The 23,555-nt window shown below is 41.8% G+C and overlaps 1 protein-coding gene across 1 annotated transcript; it reads left to right on the top strand.

The window, feature by feature from the left end:
• The first annotated feature begins 18,077 nt into the window (after positions 1-18,077).
• LOC120686167 (T-complex protein 1 subunit theta-like) lies at positions 18,078-23,349 on the top strand. The gene is made up of 13 exons (XM_039968334.1): positions 18,078-18,409; positions 18,872-19,134; positions 19,226-19,372; positions 19,467-19,628; positions 20,084-20,161; positions 20,464-20,597; positions 20,808-20,880; positions 20,958-21,035; positions 21,116-21,238; positions 21,353-21,447; positions 22,182-22,391; positions 22,692-22,749; positions 22,836-23,349. The coding sequence occupies exons 1-13, from the start codon at positions 18,256-18,258 to the stop codon at positions 22,905-22,907; spliced, it is 1,647 nt and encodes a 548-aa protein (XP_039824268.1). The 5' UTR covers positions 18,078-18,255; the 3' UTR covers positions 22,908-23,349.
• The last annotated feature ends 206 nt before the right edge of the window (positions 23,350-23,555 follow it).

Here is a 23,555-nt window from a genome sequence, read left to right as displayed (position 1 = left end):
AGGAGGCTCCATCACTCTTCTCTACACCACATTGTCTTATGGCAAAGGGTGGTGCAAAGGTACAACAAGATGGTGAACTTGATGAACTTTCATATGATGATCTTGTTGAAATGCTTAATGATGCCGATGAATTCATGACAAAGGAAAAGGCTAAGTTGAGGGACTTGAAGTTGAAGTTTACTTCTCTTCAAGATTCCTATGAGGAGCTAAAGACTTCTCATGAGAATCTCAAAGAAACTCATGAGAAGCTTGAGGAAGCTCACAATACCTTGCTTAGTCATGAAAGAAAAGCAACATTGAGCATTGGTGTTAGTTGTGATTTAACTGATGATAAATCTTGTGGCTCTAGCTCTACTAGTTCTTTGTGCACTAAAATTGATAACTCATCTTGCAATAAATCTCTCATTATGGAAAATGATTTATTAAAGAAAGAGGTTACTTGCTTGACTAATGATTTGAGAAAATGCTATGATAGTAGAGCAAAGTTTAATCATTGTTGGGCAAGCCAAAAGTTCACCTTGAACAAGCAAGGGTTTGGATATATTCCTAAGAAAGGGAAGAAGGCTTTTGTGCAAACCAAAACTACCTTTGTGAAGAGTAGTGGCAAGCCATATTGTGAAAAATGCAAGAAGGTTGGCCATGTTGAGAAGAATTGCACCAACAAGAAAGTCATATCCTTTGATTCAGGTTACATGCTTATGAAAAATTCAAATGGCAATGTTAGTGCAAAATTTGTTGGGATACCTATAAATGGTGCTAAAAAGAATGACATTTGGGTGCCAAAAGTCTTGGTCACTAATGTGGTCACTAACGTTCAAGGACCCAATAAAGTTTGGGTACCTAAAAGAGTTACTTCCTCTTTGTAGGTGAATTACAAGTCCGGAGGAAGACATTGGGTGCTTGATAGTGGATGCACTCAACACATGACCGGAGATCATATGATGTTTTCCTCTCTAGATGAGAATGTGGGTGGCTATAGTGACATCATCTTTGGTGACAATAGCCGGGGCAAAGTCAAAGGAGTTGGTACAATTCCTATCTCAAGCAATCATTCTCTTTCAAATGTATTGTTGGTTGATTCTCTCAAGTTTAATCTCTTAGCGGTCACTCAACTTTGTGATTTTGGATATAAGTGTAGTTTCACTAAAGATGATGTTGTAGTGACTAGCTTGGATGGAAAAGATCACATCTTTACGGGATTTAGACATGAGGATGTATATCTTGTGGATTTTGCTACTAAAGAGGCAAACTTATCCACTTGCTTATTTACTCAATCATCTTTGGGTTGGTTATGGCATAGAAGGCTTGGTCATGTTGGCATGAAGCAACTCAACCGACTTTTGAAGCATGATTTAGTAGTTGGCTTGAAGAATGTGAAGTTTGATAAAGATAAGCTTTGTAGTGCATGTCAAGCCGGAAAGCAAGTTGCAAATGCTCATCCCACTAAGAGTGTCATGTCAACCGAGAGACCATTGGAATTATTGCATATGGATTTATTTGGTCCTACAACATATAGAAGTATTGATGGAAATTGTTATTGTCTTGTGGTAGTAGATGATTACTCAAGATATACATGGGTTTTCTTTCTTCATGACAAGGCCGATACATATGACACTTTCAAGAAATTCTTTACAAGGGCCGAAAATGAATTTGAGCTCAAGGTGAAGAAAGTGAGGAGTGACAATGGAAGTGAGTTTAGAAACACAAGAGTTGAGGAATGGTGTGATGTGAAAGGAATAAAGCATGAATTCTCAACCAAGTATACTCCGGAACAAAATGGTCTTGTTGAGAGGAAAAATAGAACCTTGATTGATATGGCAAGATCAATGCTCTCCGAGTACAATGTTTCGGATAGTTTTTGGGCCGAAGCAATCAACATGGCTTGTCATGCCTCAAATAGATTGTATTGCCATAGATTTCATAACAAGACCCCATATGAGTTGCTCATTGGAAGGAAGCCAAATATATTTTATTTTAGAGTGTTTGGTTGCAAATGCTATATTCTCAAGAAGGGAACTCGGTTATCAAAGTTTCAAAGCAAATGTGATGAGGGTTTTCTTCTTGGATATTCATCTAATAGCAAGGCTTATCGGGTCTACAACAAAACTCATGGCATTGTTGAAGAAGCATATGATGTTGAGTTTGATGAAACCAATGGTTCTCATAATGAACAAGAAAATCTTGATGATGTGAGAAGTGATGGTTTGAGAAATGCAATGAAAAATATGTCAATTGGTGATGTTAGACCAAGAGAAGAAGATGAAGATGAAGATGGTCCTTCTATCTCTATTAGAGTTAATCCTTCAACTTCTATCTCAAATGATCAAGCACAACTAATTGTACAAGATTCAAGTAATGATGATTCTCAAGTATAAGATCAAGTTGGTTCATCTAGTGCACCTTCTTCATCAACTCAAGAACCCATTGTTCCTCAAAGAATTCATCATGTTCTTGCAAAGGATCATCCGGTGGATCAAATCATGGGTGATATTAGTAAGGGTGTCCAAACTCGATCTCGCATTGCTTCATTTTGTGAACATTATTCTTTTGTATCTTTTCTTGAACCTAACCGTGTAGATGAAGCATTGAGAGATCCGGATTGGGTGAATGCTATGCATGAAGAATTAAATAATTTCACCCGGAATCAAGTTTGGGATTTAGTTGAGAGGCCCAAGAATTATAATGTTATTGGCACTAAATGGGTTTTTAGAAACAAGCAAAATGAAGATGGAATGGTTGTGAGAAACAAGGCAAGATTAGTAGCTCAAGGCTTCACTCAAGTCGAAGGTTTGGATTTCGGTGAAACTTTTGCTCCCGTTGCTAGATTAGAAGCTATTAGAATTTTATTAGCTTATGCTTGCTCTCACAACATTAAACTTTTTTAAATGGATGTGAAAAGTGCTTTCTTGAATGGCAAGATTAGTGAACTTGTTTTTGTTGAGCAACCTCCCGGTTTTGAAGATCCCAAGAAGCCAAATCATGTATACAAGCTCTCTAAAGCTCTTTATGGTCTTAAGCAAGCTCCACGAGCTTGGTATGAAAGATTGAGGGATTTTCTTATCTCTAAGGGCTTCAAAATTGGTAAGGTTGATACTACTTTGTTCACTAAAGATATTGGTAAAGATTTGTTTGTTTGTCAAATTTATGTTGATGATATTATCTTTGGTTCAACTAACCCAAGTTTTTGTGAGGAATTTGGTGAAATGGTGTCTAGGGAATTTGAGATGTCCATGATTGATGAATTGAGTTTCTTTCTCGGACTTCAAATCAAGCAACTCAAGGAAGGCACCTTTGTGTGTCAATCAAAATATGTGAAGGATATCTTGAAGAAATTTGGTATGGAAGATGCAAAACCAATCAAGACTCCTATGGCCACCAATGGGCATCTCGACCTAGATGAGGGAGGTAACCCGGTTGACCAAAAACTTTACCGTTCTATGATTGGTAGTTTGCTTTATTTGACCGCATCTAGGCCCGACATCATGTTTAGTGTTTGCATGTGTGCACGATTTCAAGCCGCACCTAGAGAATGTCATTTGACCGCCGTCAAAAGGATCTTGAGATACTTGAAATATTCTCCTAATATTGGCTTATGGTATCCCAAGAGTGCTCATTTTGATTTGGTTGGATTCTCGGATTCGGATTATGCGGGGTGCAAGGTTGATAGGAAGAGCACTTCCGGTGGTTGTCAATTTCTTGTAAGATCTCTTGTATCACGGTCATCAAAGAAGCAAAATTCCGTGGCTCTTTCAACCGCCGAAGCGGAATATATCTCGGCCGGAAGTTGTTGTGCACAATTGTTATGGATGAAGCAAACTCTTCAAGATTATGGTGTGAAATTTGATGAAATTCTCTTGTGGTGTGATAATGAAAGTGCCGTGAAGATTGCCTCCAATCCGGTTCAACATTCAAGAACCAAGCATATTGATATCCGCCATCATTTTCTTAGAGATCATGTGAACAAGGGTGATATCAAGATTGATGGTATTGGCACGGATGATCAATTAGCCGATATATTTACAAAGCCTTTGGATGAATCTCGGTTTTGCAAGTTGAGAAATGAGTTAAATATCATTGACTTCTCAAATGTGGCTTGAAAACTAGCACATGTAGCATATGGTTCTTTCATGCGCTCCTTGTTTCATTTTTCTGAATTTTTGAGGTATTTTTGAGCCATTTATGAGTTTTCATGATTTTACTCGATTTATTTTCGAATTCTTGTTGAAACTTGCTCATATGAGTCTTTTGAAGGTTTTCATGCAATATTTGAGATTTTTGGATTTTTATATGAGCAATGATCCCAAATTGGAGTTGGAATTGAGAAAATTGGCAGAATTCAGACTTGTCAGATTTTTGGTAGCGCGGACGGTCCGCGGGTAAGGGGCGGACAGTCCGCCGTTCATGGGACTTGTTCACCAGAGGCTCTGCAGAGAAGTTCTCAACCGCAGAAATACACTGCGGACGGTCCGCCAAAGGACCGCGGACGGTCCGCACATGTTGGGCAGATTTTACCAGAGGCTGTTTTATTTGGTTTGCAGTGTAAAAAATTTCAAAGGCGGACGGTCCGCCGGGATATCGCGGACAGTCCGCGACTGGACAGAAAGGTGGGGTCGGCCAGACTTGACTTATATTGGATATCCCTCTCACACCACTCCACCAAACCGCACACAAACATCAAAAAGGTCTCTCTCTTTCTCTCTCAAGCACGTGGGGGAGACGACAAGGTCAAGCCTTTTTGGAGTGGTTCCCGGACGGTCCGAGCACATCCCCGGACTCTTCTCAAGATTGTGCATCATGTCTTCTCGGTATTTCAATGAATCCCTAACTCTTGTTCTTGGTTTTCTTTATTGGAAAGAGTTAGGGTTAGATGCTCCGATCTATTTTTGGACCATGGATTCTTGAAAATACTTGGGGGATCTTATTCCTAGTGATGAGGAGATGCTATAGTTTAATTTTGGTTGGTGGATTTGAATCGAAACTCAAAATGTGGGTGAATCAAAGATGAGGGCGATTTTGTGTTCCTGCGAAGAACAGATGGGTCGCGGACAGTCCGCCTGCTGGACGCGGACGGTCCGCCGTGGTAGTTCATGAGAGCGGACGGTCCGCTAGTATCAGATTTTTCAGATCAGTGCTGAATTGAGTTATATCATTAAGGATTGATTCTATGACTTTAGTAATTATTCTTATGGTTAAATCTTGATCTCAGGCCACCCCGGAAGATCATCAAGGCCACTCCTACAAAAATTAAGAAGGCAATGACTTCTAAGAGGCAAAGAGACAGTGATGACTCGGACGATGTGGACTATGCTCCAAATGTTAGTGAGATGGCTGCTGCATCTTCAGTGGGAGATATTGGTGATGAGTCCTCAGAGGAAGATACTGAGGGGGTTGACAATGATGTTACAGATTTGATGGGGCTAGATCTACCTAGCCGACAATGGACTGCAGAAAGCTATGCAAATGCAAGAGCAGTGGATCAGTTCAGCTTGCCTCGTGACACCAACATTCTCTTCTTCAAAACCGAGGTACAAAAAGATGTTTACTTTGGTCATCTAGTTAAGAAAAATGTATTCAAACATCAGACCATTGACCTAGGCTATATGAGACAACATCAAGTCATGTCTGATCTAGTGGATAGATTTCAGTAAATGGGGATAGCTAATTTTCTGCAGCATATGTGTGATTGGAATGAAACAGTAATACGCCAGTTCTATGCCACTCTCGAGATAAACATGGTTGAGGAAACATTTAGGTGGACAACTGGCAAAAGAACCTATGGTGCTACATTTGCACAGTTTGCTGAGGCAAATCAATTAGATTATAATTTCATCACTAGTGAGCAAAGTGTGAATGTTGTGTTAGAAAACTCACTAGATGAGAATGACTACCCCATGTTCTATGAGCCTGCACATCTTGGAATTGCTAGAACTTTTGGGGGTACTCAGGGTCTGAGGCATCATCCTGCAGTGATCAATAAAATTGTCAGAGTCACATTCATGCCTAAGAGTGGCAACAAGGACAAGATTAGAGGGCACTATTGGAATGTGATATCTCATATTATGAATGGAAATAGAATAAATGTCATTGCTCTTATCATGGATCAGCTCGCAGATTTGAGGCTAAACATGGAAATGAACTTATATTTTGCTCCATATATTATGTCCATCATCAAGGTTAAGACTAGTTTCAGAGGGATATGTGAAAGCAAGCACACACCTTTCAGGCCATTCAAGAATGACAATGCGTTTCTCTTGAGGCCTTTGACTCCCTTCCCTGGAGATGATATGGATGCTGAAGTACAGGGGCAAGATGATAGTGATGATGATGCTCACATGGGAGCAGCTGCAGCTCAGCATGCCATGCCACCACCGCATCCTCCAGCACAGCAGCAGTGGGCTCCTCCAGCTGGCTACTTTGATCCATACTTTGCATCCATGCAGGAGAGCATGTCCTCTCAGATTGCGGGGTTGGCTAGTCAGATGCAGACTCAGATGAACCTCAACTTTCAGAACATGCAGCAGCAGATGTTCCAGCCTATGATGGCTCAGATGCAGGGGTTTCATGAGAGTCTACACTCAGATATAGCAGCTCTTGACTCACGTTTTGAGGATTTGCCCTCTTCTGAGCAGTTTGAGCAGCTTGAGCAGAGACAGGAGTAGCTAGAGCAGCGCTTTGATGCCTTCAGCACAGCCTTCACTGGATTCTCTGATCACTTCTACTCGGTATTTCCGGCTCCAGTGCCGCCTCCAGAGTTCTACCCAAACCAGCCGTTTTACCCACCGCCACCTCCTCCACCAGCCGTTTGACTTTCTTGGCAATTGATGCCAAAGGGGGAGAAGGAGCTTTGGAGTGCCTTGGATCTAGGGGGAGCTCATGGACTTCTTATGGAGATCATTCGTTTTTGGCTTCCGCTTGCCACTCATGTTTATTTGTATCTTGCATGAACTCTATTTGAGACTTGTGTTTGGATTTGAACCTTGGTTTGTAATGTGTGATGAACTATGTTAATTTGTGCTACTCTTATCTATTTATGTTCATCTTGTGGTTGTGAGGTTGTGCTAACCATGCTAAAGTTCATATCATATATATCTTGTATCTTTTATGCCTCGATTTCCACTTGTAGGGAAAACTCCGTCAAAAGTCTCAAATATATATGTGTACTTGGAATTCATGAAAATTTATATGCACATATCAAGGGGGAGTTCTCTCTACTCATAGAACTTGGTGAATTTATTCATACCATATTCTAAAATTTTCAAGAAAATGAGTAAGTTCTTCCAAAGTTCAATTCCAAGTCCACCTTATGCCTAGTGTATAAAGTTGACTTGAAAACTTTTATCACTCCAAAATTTAGTGTTGTCATCAATTACCAAAAAGGGGGAGATTGAAAGCATCTAGGCCCCTAATTCGAGTTTTGGTAATTAATGACAACGGTTTGTGGATTAACGATTTCATTTGAGATAATGAGTATAGGTTGATCCATGGATGAAAGAGATTTGGGTGTGAACGTATGAAGTTTTGGAGATGATGAGCAAAGCTAGGGCTCAAGGCAAAGGTATAAAATAGGGCCTTTGTATTTTACCGGTCACAAGGTGTTTAGTGGATGAAAAGTGACCGGATTTGTTGGATAGATAGCCGTACTATCAAGAGGGGTTGTGTACTCATGCTTGACGGGTCTTTAGTGCCATTTTGCTCAAAATGTCTAGTTGCATGCATGAGGGCTAACGGCGTTTTGAAAGGTTTTGAAATAGACTAAGTTCTAGAGCTGACTGAGTAACGGCGGACAGTCCGCGCCTTAGGGGCGGACAGTCCGCGCCCGTTCCAGAGAGCTTGCAGAGGCTCTGGTGGGCTGGCGGACAGTCCGGCCCAGAGGGGCGGACAGTCCGCGACCGTTCCAGAGAGCTTGCAGAGGCTCTGGTGGGCTGGCGGACAGTCCGGCCCAGGTGGGCGGACGGTCCGCCACTGTATTTCAAATTTGCACCAGAAAGGGTGTCTAACTGGTGTGGGCTTCAAAGTTAAACTGCGAACGGTCCGCTCCTGAGGCGCGGACGGTCCGCAGGCTAATCTCAAAATTGTTCCAGAGACGTTGTTAGTCTCTGGTGGTGTGGAACTCTTAACTACGGACGGTCCGCCACTGGGGCGCGGACGGTCCGCCAGGGCTTAACGGCTAGTTCTGACACGCATTAAATGCACTCTGACTCACTGGTTTATAACGGCGGACAGTCCGGTTTTTGAACCGCGGACGGTTCGCGACTTCGCAGAAAAGAGTGTAACGGCTAGTTTTTGAAGGGGTGTCTATATATACCCAATGCCCGGCCATTGGGTGTCTCTCTTGGCCATTTGGATAGCATTCTTGACACATTAGAGCTAAGGCATCCCTCTCTCACACACACTTGCTTAGAGATTGCATTTTTGAGAGTGTGAGAGCTTCCTAGTGCATTGCATCAAGAGTTTGAGCTTTGTGGCATTAGGGAAACTTCAAGCAAGCGTCATCAACTTGTTACTCTTGGGAGTTGCCGCTCCCTAGACGGCTTGGAGAAGTGGATTTCGTGGAGCACCTCCAAGGAGATTGTTGAGGAGCCCCGATTTCGGTTGTGAGAGGTTTTGTGCTCACCTCACCGGAGTGGTGAAGAGCAACTCTAGTGGAATCGAGGTGTGGAGTGGTTCTTTGATTCAAGCCCGCTCAAGATCAAGAGGTTCTTGATAGAGGAGCGGTTGATTCTTGGAATCCACCTCAACGTGGATTAGGGGTGACCGGCAAGTCATCGACACCACGGGATAATTTCTTGTGTCAAGCTTGGTTACTTCTCTTGCTCTCTTTAATACTTGCTTTTACTTTGAGCAATTTACTTTACTAGAGCTTGATTTGTGTCTTGTCACCCTAGGTTGCAAACCCATCTAGAGATAGTAATAGCATGACATAGGGCTTTCCTTTGTTACTAATTAAATTTCTCTAGTGTTATTGGTTTTAGATTTTAAACCGCCTATTCACCCCCCCCTCTAGTCGGTGTTCTTGATCCTACAACATGTTCCATCGTAGAAACTTTTCCCTACCCTGAGAACTTTGTGAAACCAGGCATCTTGTACTTGTGTGGGAGAGAAATCTGATCACAAGCCGGAGGATAGGGAGCCTTGTACATAACGGACTGTTGTTTTGGCCTCAAACCAAACTGCTCCCTCATCACTTCAGCTATCTTCGTGCTCCAGTCAACTTGCGGCTCAATTATTGGCATTTGCTGAGGGGAAATCGTACTCGCTGCACTGGTCATCATCGTAAGTTGTTGAGCTGCATGGTTCATCGGCTGTCCAGCCGATTGCATCTGTCGTGCTTGCTGGGACATCTGATTAGGTATCTGCTGAGTCATCGTCGGCCGTGTAGCTGATGGGTTAGCCAATTGTTGACCAGTGATATCCATGTACGGCACATTGACATACTGTATCTGTCCAGTTGCTTGATTGTGGAATACCCAGTTAATTCCCTTCTGATATGGAGATTGCGACAATAACACTTCTGAAGGAGACTGGGGTTGAAGCAGGATAGCAAGACGCTGCTGCGGGGTCATCGGCGGTGGCGCCGATGCATTAGCTTGTGCCATCTGTCTCACAAAGGGACATAAACCCATATCAAAACCTTTTGGGATTAAACATGCCACGACTTAATCTGCATCTTTAATCATATCTTGAATTGGGTGAAATCATTCCACAATATGGCTCCCCCACAAAGGGTGCAACTTTTGTGGACATTAATGCACATTTGCAAAGAAATATTATTGTCTGAACCTCTCATAACTTGATGGTTACCGGACTTTCTTAAAAGTGAGCATGTAACCCCTTAGTGCCATATTTATAGCACACAAATTACTTTATCATTTATGCCGACAAGGCAACCGCCCCCGGGCGCGCCCGCCCCCGCTGGCGCCTGGCCGCAGCTTGCCGGCCCGCAGCCGTGCGTGCTTCCCACGGCTCGCCGCCCCCGCACCCCGTCCCCGCCAGCGTGGCCGTGCCTCCTGGCCGCGCGCTGCGGCGGCGGTGGCTGGCCGGCTCGCCGGCCCACGCCCGCCCCCACCGGCGCCTGGCGCGGCTCGCCGCCCCTTCCTGCGCCTGAGAGGGAGGAAGGACCGGATCGAGCAGAGAGGGGAGGAGGAGGAAAGCTCGAGGGAGAGAGATGCCAGGGAGAAGAAGAGTCGAAGATATAAGAGAGGGGACAGAGTTAAATAAATGAGAGGTAGGTGGAGGCCACGCCCGTGAAACTCTTTTGTCCCGGTTGGAGACTCCAACCGGGACAAAAGACTATCTTTTGGTCCCGGTTGGAGTCACCCACCGGGACTAAATGGAGTTTAGTCCCGGTGGGTGACTCCAACCGGGACTAAAGGATACTATTTTATTCCGGTGGAAGTCTTCAACCGGGATAAAAGGTCTCTTTCTACTATTTATTGGCTGCTAGACTTTAGATCCGGGACTAAAGCTTTTATTTGTCCCGGGTCCAATAACGACCGGGACAAATGTGCAGGAACAAAGCCCTGTTCTGTAGTAGTGCTGGCGGCTCTGCTTCTGGTGTTGCTTTGAGCTTACGCGAGGTGTGAATGCGATGCTCGTAGATTGTAGGTAGGTGACGGCGTTAAGGTTGTTGTACTCGGTACTTTTGATCACATGAGATGTTTTGTGCTCATATTTGTGATATTATCAGTTCATATGTAAGCCCTTTGCCCCTTTAATTGAATAGGAAAAAAAAAGAACTTAGAGTTCATTTGGAACAGAAAATAACTTCATCAAAATGGCAATAATGTTCAGCAAAAAATAACTTCATCATATGGCAACAATGTTCAAAAGTCTAAGTTGCATTTGAGAATCATGTAGCGTGAGCATGCTCTTTATTCACACGGCAGCAATGTATTATTTTTTTTGACGCATGTACGCACTCAACTCGCGAGTTCGTCTGTGATAATAAATTGATTGTAATTTCAGTTATGCACAGAAATTGCAACTCTTGATAGTTTCCATAGCTGAAAAAATAGAATCTTAGGCTGTTTTTCTTTGCCTGGTAGGGAAGGATTGATATTTTACCGTTAATTAATTGGTCAAATAATTGAGTCTCTTTATATCTCTTCAGTAATGGACAAAAGTGCCCAGACAGAAGAGGTTAAAATGCTTGAATATTCTAGAAATATGTGACTGGATATTTTGAAGATAAATTTATTGCTTGTTCTCCTTGTTGTTAAGGAAAAGCATTTCAACAACCTTCCTTTTACCTGTGGCAAGTCAGGAGGCAATTCCTTTGTATTTGTTCAACAACCTTCCTTTTACCGGTGGCAAGACAGGAGGCAATTGTTAGATGTGCAGGATCAACTAGCTCAGATTAGAACCACAGACAGAGTATAGATTAGGCTCATACCTTAGTCTTCTGCTCATATATCATCTTTCTTCTTGCTTCTGTGCTTTCTCTGCTCACGTTCAGGGCACAGAGAAGAGGGTGAAGTGTCCTTCCTTGTGTTGGCAGTGCTTGCCAACACAATTCCAAGAAGTAAGGAAGTTTCATCACATTATTAATGTATTTATTATTCTTGTCATAATTTACTAAGGCATGATAAAAAATCTTTAAACATAAAATAACAATCATAATCATAATACTTAAAAGTGAAACACTATTTATAATCTAAAAACAACATTATCTTAGCCCATCAATTCATTTGGTCCATCACAATGTAGCCCAATACTTATTTCATAATTTTTCAAGAAAAACATCAAAGAAATTAGGCCCAAATGCTCTTTTCCGACCTGGGCCGATTCCGGCCTGGCCCATTTGGCCGCACCGCCTTCCCGCTTGGGCTCCAGGCCCAAAAACCTGGGCCTGGGCTAGGGAAGTGGCACTCCTGCGCCGGCCTGCTAGGCCCGTGGAGCTGCCGGCCACCGCGAGCCATCGGATTTTGATCCGACGGTTCGCGTTGCTCCTGGCCGGATCAAAACTCGGCACTCAGCCGCCTCCCCTGAACCCCTACCGTCATTTTCTTCTTCCCTCTTCTCTCTCCTATCCCGATGGCGGCGGCGGGCGACGAGAGGGCGATGGCGGCGCAGGGCGCCGGCCGCAGCAGAGGGAGGCCATGGCGCCGGCGAGGGCCGCTCGCCGGAGCTGCGTGCCGCCTTGCAGGCGCGCAGCCCCATCGAGCGCCACTCGACGGTGCCTTATGGCGCGACGCGCGCGCATCGAAGCCCACGGCGGCGGCTGCGAGGGGCTCTGGATCCAGCCGCTGGCCGGTCTTCCAGCACCGGCCGGCCCCCGGAGGAGGCCGGCGGCGAGCCGTTGCGGCGGAGACAGCGGCGCCGCTACGGGGCCGAGCCCTTGAGCGCAGGCGCTGCTAAGGTGGTAGCCGCGACGACGCCCAACGGCCCATCCACGGCCCCTAAGGTGAGTCTCCGCCCCTCATCCTTTAGTTCTAGGGTTAGTGTTCTTAGGATTGGGGATTTTGGGTGGCACTGTACCTAGGGTTTCGGAATTTTGGGGAAATTGACTTAGGGTTTGCTTAATTGATTTTATTCCCTACTTCTTGATGCATAAACCGAAGAACCCTAGGTCTTTGATGCACTTATGTGGCCGATTTTCATGATTAAGGCATGAACTCATGTAATTTTGGACTGAACAGGGGCTAATCAAAGCTTAAATATGATGAGAACTTGAACATAACTATGAACACCATGAACTTAAGCGTGAAATTGATGATGTTCACATGAAAAAAACATAATGATTTGCTTGCACATCACATATAGTAAGGGAAGAACATAAACTTGAACACATGAACATAAAGATGAACATGAACATGAGCTTCTTTTGACATAAAAATTGAACACTTAGAGGACTCAATCTTGAGGCTAGGTGGCTCTGGTGTCATTGTTAGATGTGCAGGATCAACTAGCTCAGATTAGAACCACAGACAGAGTATAGATTAGGCTCATACCTTAGTCTTCTGCTCATCCGTCAACTTTCTTCTTGCTTTTGTGCTTTCTCTGCTCACGTTCAGGGCACAGAGAAGAGGGTGGAGTGTCCTTCCCTGTGTTGGCAGTGCTTGCTAGGATTGGATCAGCTAGGGCAGTGGCTTAGGAGTGCAAAAGCTACTCTCTTGAGGGGCTTTACCCTTTCTTTTATAGCACTACACACAGGGGGGACAGCACCTAGTTGATTCTAGGTTGATCTTGCCCTCAATCATGGCAAGTCAACAATTGTGGTCTTTTAATTTAGCCCAGATCACATTCACATTAGTTCACATTCACAACAGCAATTCCTTTGCATTTGTTCAGTTTTCCTATTTACAGTTGGTGATTTGTCCGTTCAAAAGCAGAATACGTAGAAACGGTGATTGGTTGCTTGTTTGTGCTGTTTTCATCCGCTTTTTTTACTTGCCTGCTGCCCTCCGCTGCACCCCGCCAATAAGGACCAGCAGAAACGGCCGATTCCCGCATTTCCCTGGAGCCTTGCTGCGGGGATAAGTTTGCATGCTGTGAGTCTAGTTCGATGATCGAAGCAAACAACCAAACTGGCACTGCCTGCATCCCACGGGCTTGGCTCGAAGTGCTGTAGGTAACCAATCAGACCCTAAAAGATCCTAGCCAACCGAGCTATGCATTTGGTAGTCACAAACTCACATTTTGCCAACTAGTTCCAAAAAATTTGGCAAGATAAGCCTCTACATTTTGCCAATTAGTTCCAAAAACTTCGCAAATTTTGTTTCCAACTCCAACCCAAAGAAGGCTGGGCGCCGGCAATTCTATTCATCGCATATGCTACTGCAACGCGAGCTGTCGCAGAAAACAACAGCATGCGCGGAACTACCCTAGCATGGGCCCGGCCCAGTTCAACTATTCTTTCATTGGCCTGTTTCCTTTTCTTTTTTCTTCGTTTTCTATTCCACGTCAACTAAGGCGGTTTGGCAGAAAAGGCAACTGATATCTCATAGATTATTGTGCAAATACGATTTGAATCTAAAAGATCCGTAATTCAAAATGTGATTGTCCAAATCAATTTTCTGTTCACATTTTTGTGTTAGTTACAATAAGATCTTTAAAATCAGACCACATTTGACTATATTTAGATGATATTTTTCTAAAATATTTTTAATTATTCAAGAATAAATTTTCCGGCATAACATTTTGTTCTGTTCTTAGGACAACTTCTATTTTAAATTTTACCCATTTTTTTATCATTTGAAACAATATCTTTTTGTTGGCTTTTTTAATTTGTTCCAGAACAATTTCTTCTTTCGAATCGAACTATTATGTTATCTAAAATAAAACTTTGAAATTTAGACCTAATTTTACTATGTATGGATCATATTTGTTCCGACTTCCGAAATATATATTTTGTTCTAGAATATTTGTTTTGAAACAATTTCTTCCTGTCAATATTTTTTCTAAGAACATTTTATTTTGTTCTTAACATATTTTCTAGTTCGTTTAGAGAATAGTTTTTCTGAACATTTTAATTAGTTCCAAAACAATTTATTTTTTTGAATGTGCAGAATTTATTTCTCTTAGAACTAAAATTGTTTCTGTTTACCATCAAATAATTCCAACTGAACAAATATTGAAATAAACTCATGTGTGATTTATTTTAAAGATATCATCATAATAAATATAATGATACAGTTTGAGTTCAGTTATATAATAATCCATTTTTATGGGTTATTAATTTTGTTAGTGTAGATTGCTTGTGCCAATGGTTTGTTTTATCTTCTCATCGATACCATTGTATTTCTCTTCCCTTCTGTATGTGGGAGGCGCACCCGCGCAGGTGGAAGCCGGCCTCGTCCTGCGTTGGCTCGGCAGGTGATCACTCGTTTTATAAGTAGAGAGTCCCGATTGGCCGGCCTGTTAAATTGTGCTATTTTCGATTTTTTTAAGACATGATGCACGTAACTAATCGCTTGTTCGGGAACAATTTTTCAAAAAAAAGTTTTTGATTTGAATTATTTACAAATATGTTCCGGAACTTTTTCAATGTTCAAGAACATTTCAAAAAGTTCCAATTGAATATTTCGGAACTTTTCTGAGTGTTCATGAACTGAAATGTTCCAACGTAACATTCTGAAATGTTCCCCAAACAAATTTAGTCATGAACAATTTTAAAATTTTAAAAATGTTCTAGAACATTTTGGAAAATAGACAGTTTCGGGATAAATTATGAGTTCTAGAACACTTTATGAAAATATCTAAATGTTCTGAAACATTTTTTAAGAACCATGTTTCTTTCGGAATACTTTTGAAATATTCCGAAAACAAATAAAATCTGAATGTTTTAGAAACAATCTTGAATTTTTTCCAGAAAATATTCCATAACACTATGGAACATTTTCAAAAGTTGTCAAACTTGTTCGGGAACATTTCCAAACACTTTTGAAATGTTCCGGACCTTTTGAAAAAACATTCCGAAATAATATTCCAGAATACTTTTCATGATGTTTCGGAAAACTATATAAATGTTCCGGAACACTTTTGAAAATATTCCGAAACACTTTTGAAATGTTCCGGAACACTTTTGAAAATGTTTCGGAACACTTTTTTAAATTGTTCCGGAACACTTTTGAAAAATATTCCGGAACACTTTTCGAATGGTCGGGAACACTTTTGAAAACCGTCTTAATGTTTCGGAACACTATATAAATGTTCTGGAACACTTTTCAAAATATTCCGAAACACTTTTGAAATGTTTCGGAACACTTTTTTAAATTGTTCCTAAACACTTTTGAAAATATTCCGGAACACCGGAACACTTTTTTTAAATGTTCCAGAACACTTTTTCAAAAATATTCCGGAACACTTTTGAAATGAGAAGGAACACTTTTGTGAACCGTCTTAATGTTCCGGAACAAACACAGTTCTTAGAAAAAGTGTTCCAGAATATTTTTCACAATGTTCCAGAACACTATATAAATGTTCCGATATACTTTTGAAAATATTCCGAAACACTTTTGAAATATTCCAACGGAACATTCTGAAATGTTCCCGAAACAAATTTAGTCATGAACAATTTTAAAAGTTAAAAAAATGTTCTTGAACATTTTGGAAAACATACAGTTTTGGGATAAACTAAAAGTTCTAGAACACTTTCTGAAAACATCTTAATGCTCCGGAACACTTTTTTTAAGAACCGTGTTTGTTTCGAAACACTTTTAAAATATTCTGAAAACAACAAAAATCTGAATGTTTTTGGAACAATCTTGAAAATTTTTCAGAAAATATTCCAGAACACTATGGGACATTTATCAAAAGTTCTCAAACTTGTTTGAGAACATTTACGAACACTTTTGAAATGTTCTGGAATGCTTTTGAAATGTTCAGGAACACTTTTTTTGAAATGTTCCGGAATACTTTTGAAAAACGTTACGGAACTCTTGAACACTTTTGAAAATATTTCGAAACATTTTTGAAATGTTAGGGAACACTTTTTAAAATTATTCCTGAACACTTTTTGATTATTCCAGTGCACTTTTGAAATGTTCCGCAATACTTTTTTGAATTGTTCCTGACCACTTTTGAAAATGTTCCTGAATACTTTTGAAAATGTTCCGGAACACTTTTAAAAAACGTTCTAGATCACTTTTGAGATGTTCCCGGAAAACTTTTGAAATGTTCCGGAACACTTTTGAAAATATTCCGAAACACTTTTGAAATGTTAGGGAACTCTATTTTAAATTGTTCCTCAACACTTTTGAAAATGTTCAGGAACACTTTTGAAATGTTTCGGAATACTTTTGAAATGTTCTGGAACACTTTTTTGAATATTCCAAAGCACTTTTGAAAATAGTCTGGAACACTTTTTTGAATTGTTCCATAACACTTTTGAAAATATTCCGGAACACTTTTGAAAAATGTTCCAGAACACTTTTTGAGATGTTCCTGAAAAACTTATGAAATGTTCCGGAACACTTTTGAAAATATTCCGAAACATCTTTGAAATGTTAGGGAACACTTTTTTAAATTGTTCCCGAACACTTTTTGATTATTCCAGTACACTTTTGAAATGTTCCGCAACACTTTTTTGAATTGTTCCTGAACACTTTTGAAAATATTCCGGAACACTTTTGAAAAACATTCCAGATCACTTTTGAGATGTTCCCGGAAAACTTTTGAAATGTTCCGGAACACTTTTGAAAATATTCCGAAACACTTTTGAAATGTTAGGGAACACTATTTTAAAATTGTTCATCAACACTTTTCAAAATGTTCCGAAACACTTTTGAAATGTTTCGGAATACTTTTGAAATGTTCCGGAACACATTTTTTAATATTCCAAAGCACTTTTGAAAATGTTTCAGAACACTTTTTTTAATTGTTCCAGAACACTTTTGAGATGTTCCTGGATAACTTTTGAAATGTTCCGGAACTTTTGAAATGTTAGGGAACATTTTTTTAAATTGTTCCTAAGCACTTTTTGATTATTTCAAAATACTTTTGAAATGTTCCGGAACACTTTTTGGGAATTATTCCTGAACATTTTTGAAATGTTTCGGAATACTTTTGGAAATGTTCCAGAACTTCTTCCAATGTTTACAAACAAATTAACGTTTAGAAAATTAAATCCCATGGAATGAAAGCCTGTGAGAGAAAAGCGCATGAATGAAATGGAAAAAATGCTCTAGAACAATTTTGAACAAGAATAAGTTAAAGGAAAAAAAATGAAACGTTCCAGCCCGTTGGTTCCCTAAAATGTTTGCGCATAAGGTTAATGGGCCGGCCTCCGGTTCATTCGCTGCGTCGGCGCGCGCGCGTCGCGTCCGCCCGCCAACCTGGCGCGCGGCAGGTTGGTTCTGCGATGATTCATTTTCAAGTCGCAGAATGCGACGCATAGACTCCCCTGGGCGCCGCATCCCTCTTGCAGATATCATGGCCCGCTTGTCAGCGACCCAGCGGCAGACCGAAATCCATGTTCCTCCGCGAGAAAGATGGGCCGCGCCACCAGCTAATCGTCCGTCCAGGCCTCCGTTTCCAAACCAAGCCCATTAGTGCTCCAATAAAAATAGAGTCGTGACACCACCCGGCCCGGCCCATCAGGCACATCAGACTTGCCCGGGCCGAACCTTCTGGCCTCCTAGGGCTTCCTCACCCCCTTGGCTTCCCTAGAACACTCGCGGCGGCGGCCTCCGCATCTCCCCGCCTCCTCCACTCGCGCACTCCCTCGCACAGCAGCGGCCACTAGGGTTTAAACTTCCTCCGCCGCGGATCCGCCTCGCCGCCGGCCCCCAGATCGCCGCCCGCCGGAGACCGAGGATGGTGGGGCTGGGCGCGATGCCGGGGTACGGGATCCAGTCGATGCTCAAGGAGGGCCACCGCCACCTCTCCGGGCTCGAGGAGGCCGTGCTCAAGAACATCGACGCCTGCGGCGAGCTCTCCGCCATCACGCGCACTTCCCTCGGACCCAACGGTGAGTTGCGATCTCTCGTGTCTCCCGCTCCTCGCGATGGGCTGGGGCGGGTCTGTGGCTTGAGGAGTGAGGGGGATCTGGAGCGAGGAGAGCGTCCGCGGTGGGTAAGCGTGACCGCGTGAGGCCGTGGGATCGCGCGGTAGGGGGGATGGTCGTGGGGTGACGGGAATCTGAATCGAGGAGTGAGCTGGTTGTTGCCTTGTTGGAGCTTAGTGGGACAAGATGATGAGTGTTTGGGTAGTGTGAAACAATTGGCGCACGGCGTGCCTTTTCAAATTTCTAATTGTTGTGTCCAATGTTTGGATCACGAGCAATTAGATTGTCCAGAACTACTAGACTGCTACCCTATCTGTAAATCTCATCTGAATTTCTTTCATTTAAAGTGCTGGAAGGTTATGCCGGTCCTTAAGATGCTGGAATGTTCGTGGCGGCTGCTTAGTTTTTCTTGTTTCCTGTATGCAGGAATGAACAAAATGGTTATTAATCACTTGGACAAGCTGTTCGTGACAAATGATGCTGCCACCATCGTGAACGAGCTCGAGGTTCAGCACCCGGCTGCTAAGATCCTGGTACTAGCTGGCAGGGCACAGCAGGAGGAGATTGGGGATGGGGCTAATCTCACCATATCGTTCGCCGGTGAACTGCTTCAGAAGGCAGGGGAGCTCATCAGGATGGGCTTGCATCCGAGCGAGATCATCATTGGCTACACCAAGGCCATCAACAAGGTGACATGCCCTCCCAATTGAATAGGCTTTTGTATTGTTGAAACCTGTGGTCTGACGGCTGACTCTTCGTGCCTTTATATTTGTAATGCAGACTATTGAGATCTTGGAGGACCTTGTCGAGAAAGGCTCAGAGAACATGGATGTAAGAAATAAGGAGGAGGTTGTGTTGAGGATGAGATCAGCTGTTGCGAGCAAGCAATTTGGCCAGGAGGATATTCTGTGCCCTCTTGTGGCTGATGTAAGCTAATCCACACCAGCTTATTGGGAGCTATTTCTTTCATGAGCCATCCTGATATCAACTTTTGTTGTGGTTTTGTATTGTTTCGCTTCAGGCCTGCATGCAAGTTTGCCCCAAAAATCCTGCAAACTTCAATGTCGACAATGTTAGAGTGGCTAAGCTGGTTGGAGGTGGTTTGCGCAATTCTACTGTTGTCCGCGGGATGGTTCTAAAAAATGATGCCGTTGGGAGCATCAAAAGGGTGGAAAAGGCAAAGGTAACCTCAAAATGCCACACTTAATTTCATATCACACGTTAGTCAGTTGTCTATGTTCTATACTTCTATCCCAATTAAGTTTGATGTTTCTTATGAAAGTTGTTGTGACTTTAGTAGTGTAGTTACAGAGTATTTTTCAGAAAGCAACAAGTATCCTGTTGTTAGGATGCTCAGGTTAATAATCATTTAGACATGCCAACTTAATCATGTATTTATGTTTGGTTAGGGTTGCGTAGATCACAAAGCATTTTTTATTGTATTTATATCCTTTAATTCTGCACTGCTGCTAAACAGTGAATTTATGGATAGAATTGTGAAACTTAAATTCGTTGTGCATTAATGTGTTAATTATTAAGCTGCTAGAAATTTAATATGCACTGGAATTCTAACCATGTATTTTCCTTACGATGTTTGGTGCTGTTTCTTTCTGGAGTCTAAAATCAATCTATATTCAGATTGCAGTATTTGCTGGTGGCGTTGATACTTCTGCAACTGAAACAAAGGGAACTGTGTTGATACATTCCGCTGAGCAGGTATGTTCTTACCATGATGAATTTTTTCCACTTTCTGCCATGAAATTGTTCCTCGTTTTACAGCATTCTTTATAGTTTCGACTGTTGCAAACTAAGTTGGCTTCTATTAATAGGTATAGTGTCTTACACTCTGTAGTTGTGCTTCCAACGGCACATTGATGCTTTTTAATTCATGGATTCGTCTCATGTGCAGTTAATTTGGTTTCAACTCTCCGTGTCCTAATTTGTTCTTTGAAGCATGTGATATTGCTTCTCTTCTATGGTGCATGGGAAACTCGGTAACCTACAAATTACTTTTGCAGCTAGAAAATTATGCTAAGACCGAGGAAGCTAAGGTGGAGGAGCTTATCAAAGCTGTTGCTGACTCAGGTGCCAAGGTTATTGTCAGTGGGGCAGCAGTTGGTGATATGGCGCTACATTTCTGTGAACGTTACAAGTGAGTATGCATCCTGATCTGAACAGTTTTGTGCAATGTTTTTTTTTGTTAAAAATTCTTTAAGACTGGATGGCTATTATATATACGGTGGTTGGGATGAAACCAGAAAGCCTCAATTCTAGTTCATGAAAGCATCTTAAAGTCAGATTTTAAGTACGGTAGCTGATAACTCTTGTCATGTCTGATCACTTATTGATGTTCTGTCTGCAGACTAATGGTTTTGAAAATCAGCTCAAAGTTTGAATTGAGAAGATTCTGCCGTACTACTGGGGCTGTTGCAATTGTAAGTTCTGTTTTTAAACCATGCTTGTTGCAAAGTGGAAGCATACTTATTCTGGTTTTGTGTGTTTTTCAAAACAGTTGAAACTTAGCCAACCAAATGTGGACGAATTAGGATATGCAGACTCTGTTTCGGTGGAGGAAATTGGTGGTGCTCGAGTATGTTCTGTCCCCCTTTGTGCTTTTGCAGAAGATAAAGTTCCCTTCACTCCTTTCTTACAACATAGTTTGTTCTATAGGTGACTGTTGTCAAGAATGAGGAAGGTGGAAATTCTGTGGCTACTGTTGTCTTGAGGGGCAGTACTGACAGTATACTAGATGATCTTGAAAGAGCTGTCGATGATGGTGTCAATACTTACAAGGTATATCTGCGATATCTATAGTAGATTAGATCTACCTCTTTGCATTGTTCTGGAATAGATACTTGTTTTTTTTCCTGTTTAGTTATTTTATCTGACTGTTGTTTTTTATACCAGTCAATGTGCAGGGACAGTCGGATAATTCCTGGTGCAGCTGCGACGGAAATAGAACTGGCAAAGAGATTGAAGGAGTTTTCTTTGAAGGAAACAGGGCAAGTAATTTTGGCATGGTGCTCAATTACTTTTCATGTATACAATATTAGCTGGAGGACATCAGAAAACATGTTGCTAGTTAAAAAACAGAAGGGTCTTAACGTATTGCATTAGCTTGCTAGTTTATGACAAGGTTCATTGATATGTGGGGAATCCTGTCATGGGTAGGAAGTACTGTTCACGCCGTGAACAGTAATAGGGTCCAGGTATTAGGAAAGGTTATATTAGATTGGTTTGTTATTTCCTTAAATTTAGAGATTGGTTTCTCAAGGGTCAAGTCAGGGTTTCTTAAGGGTCAAGTCAGCCCATCTATATAAGGATGGGATTGTATCTCTTTTGAGGAAGCAATGAAGAAAGAACAAACAGTCCAAATCTCCCAAATACTCTAGTCTCCCTCCACGCTGACTTTGCCCGGCCATCTTCCTGGCACTGGTTATCCTCCCTATCCCCAAATGAACTAAGGTTCATAACAAATCCAGTATGATGTCAATTTATTGGGACATGATGATAGATGGGACAATCATGTGATTTCTTTTTTATCATCATATTTAGAGGTAAGCGCTGAGTTTATAGAATTTTATTGATTAGTTGCGGCTGATCTATCGAATCTGTTAACTGTTTTGTTACTGTGCAATCAATTTTTGTAGTTTGGTGGATGATACATTGATACCATGAAACCGTGAATTTTATAAATGTTTACCCTCATCAATGTTGATGGTTAGCTATTATGCAGGTTGGACCAGTACGCCATTGCAAAATTTGCTGAAAGTTTTGAAATGGTTCCAAGAACCCTATCTGAAAACGCTGGACTTAACGCAATGGAGATAATATCATCTCTTTATGCTGAGCATGCTGCTGGGAATACAAAAGTTGGCATTGACCTGGAGGAAGGTGTTTGCAAGGATGTCTCTGTCTTGAAAATATGGGACCTCTACGTCACGAAGTAAGTTAATCTAGTAACATATTGCAAGAACAGATGTTAGAAATCATGTGGAAAGCTGTTTTGAATATGCTTTTTATCTTTATCTAGTGTGTGTCATGGTACTAGAACATGTACTCATTGTGGCGTGCTGATTTGTCATAGATGTTGTGGAAAATCTGAAAATCTTTGCACCACAGTTGTCCTCATACACATTATGGTTTTTCAAATTCAGGGAATGGCTTTGCACAATTTCTTTAGTGGTTTGAGCTACTTTTGCTTACTGCTTCAGCACATCTCACTTTGCTTATTTTGCCTGCACAGGTTTTTTGCCCTAAAATACTCTGCTGATGCTGTATGCACCGTACTACGGGTTGACCAGGTACGACTACCAATCTAATGTTATAATTCTTTTTTTAGACAATAAGGTTATATACAGTCCATAAGTTGGATTCATGAACTGTGCAGATCATCATGGCAAAGCCAGCAGGAGGGCCAAGGAGAGATGCCCAGCCTGGTGGTGGGATGGATGAGGATTAGTTTCTCACTTTCGCTTGTGTACGCTTGTTTTCACTGTGTCACGCTTGCGAGGTTTCAGAGCAGAGAACATCTGTATCTTATCTAGGCTTTGGTTCTGTAGAAGATTTTGGGTGCCCTGGAGCTCACGTTTGGGAGCATTGCATGGTTGAGCCGAGTCCTTCCCTGGTATATTGTGGTGGTGATGTATCAAATGATTGACTCCAGGGTTTGTTCTTTCAGTTTATCACAAAAACTGAGCTCATGTAAGTGATACTTTAGTTCTAGCTGGAAGACTGCAAGTTGTCTTATTATTAGTCAATTTACGAAGGCAGTTTATCACAAATGCTCCGATGGTGAGCATTTTGTGTGAGCATGGCATAACTAAGGAATGGTGATTGGACTATCCACCCCCGTATTATCCTAGCTGCAAATGTTGTACTTAATTATAATCATTTTCGATCAAGTAATTTTGTACCTCCACTCAGTAGCTGTTATGGGATCACCATCGATGACACTTTTCGGGTGGGGAATAATTAGAAGTATAAGGCTGTGCCGTGTTAGCCTAAAATGTTAGCTCCATCAGATATGGTTTGGATGGTTCGATCCACATGTGTTGATTTTATTGCTGTGCATCTCGCCTAAAATTTTAGCACCATCCGATATGGTTCA

Source organism: Panicum virgatum, chromosome 8N, assembly GCF_016808335.1.
Source record: "Panicum virgatum strain AP13 chromosome 8N, P.virgatum_v5, whole genome shotgun sequence".
Taxonomy (NCBI): Eukaryota; Viridiplantae; Streptophyta; class Magnoliopsida; order Poales; family Poaceae; genus Panicum; species Panicum virgatum.
Note: the sequence above shows the minus strand (reverse complement) of the source record. Positions and strands in the feature narration are given on the sequence as shown.

Coding starts and splice junctions, on each gene's coding strand:
- LOC120686167 (XM_039968334.1), top strand. CDS start 18,256: ATGGTGGGGCTGGGCGCGATGCCGGGGTACGGGATCCAGTCGATGCTC. Junction 18,410..18,871: donor CACTTCCCTCGGACCCAACG/GTGAGTTGCGAT, acceptor TCCTGTATGCAG/GAATGAACAAAATGGTTATT. Junction 22,392..22,691: donor TGGGACCTCTACGTCACGAA/GTAAGTTAATCT, acceptor TTGCCTGCACAG/GTTTTTTGCCCTAAAATACT.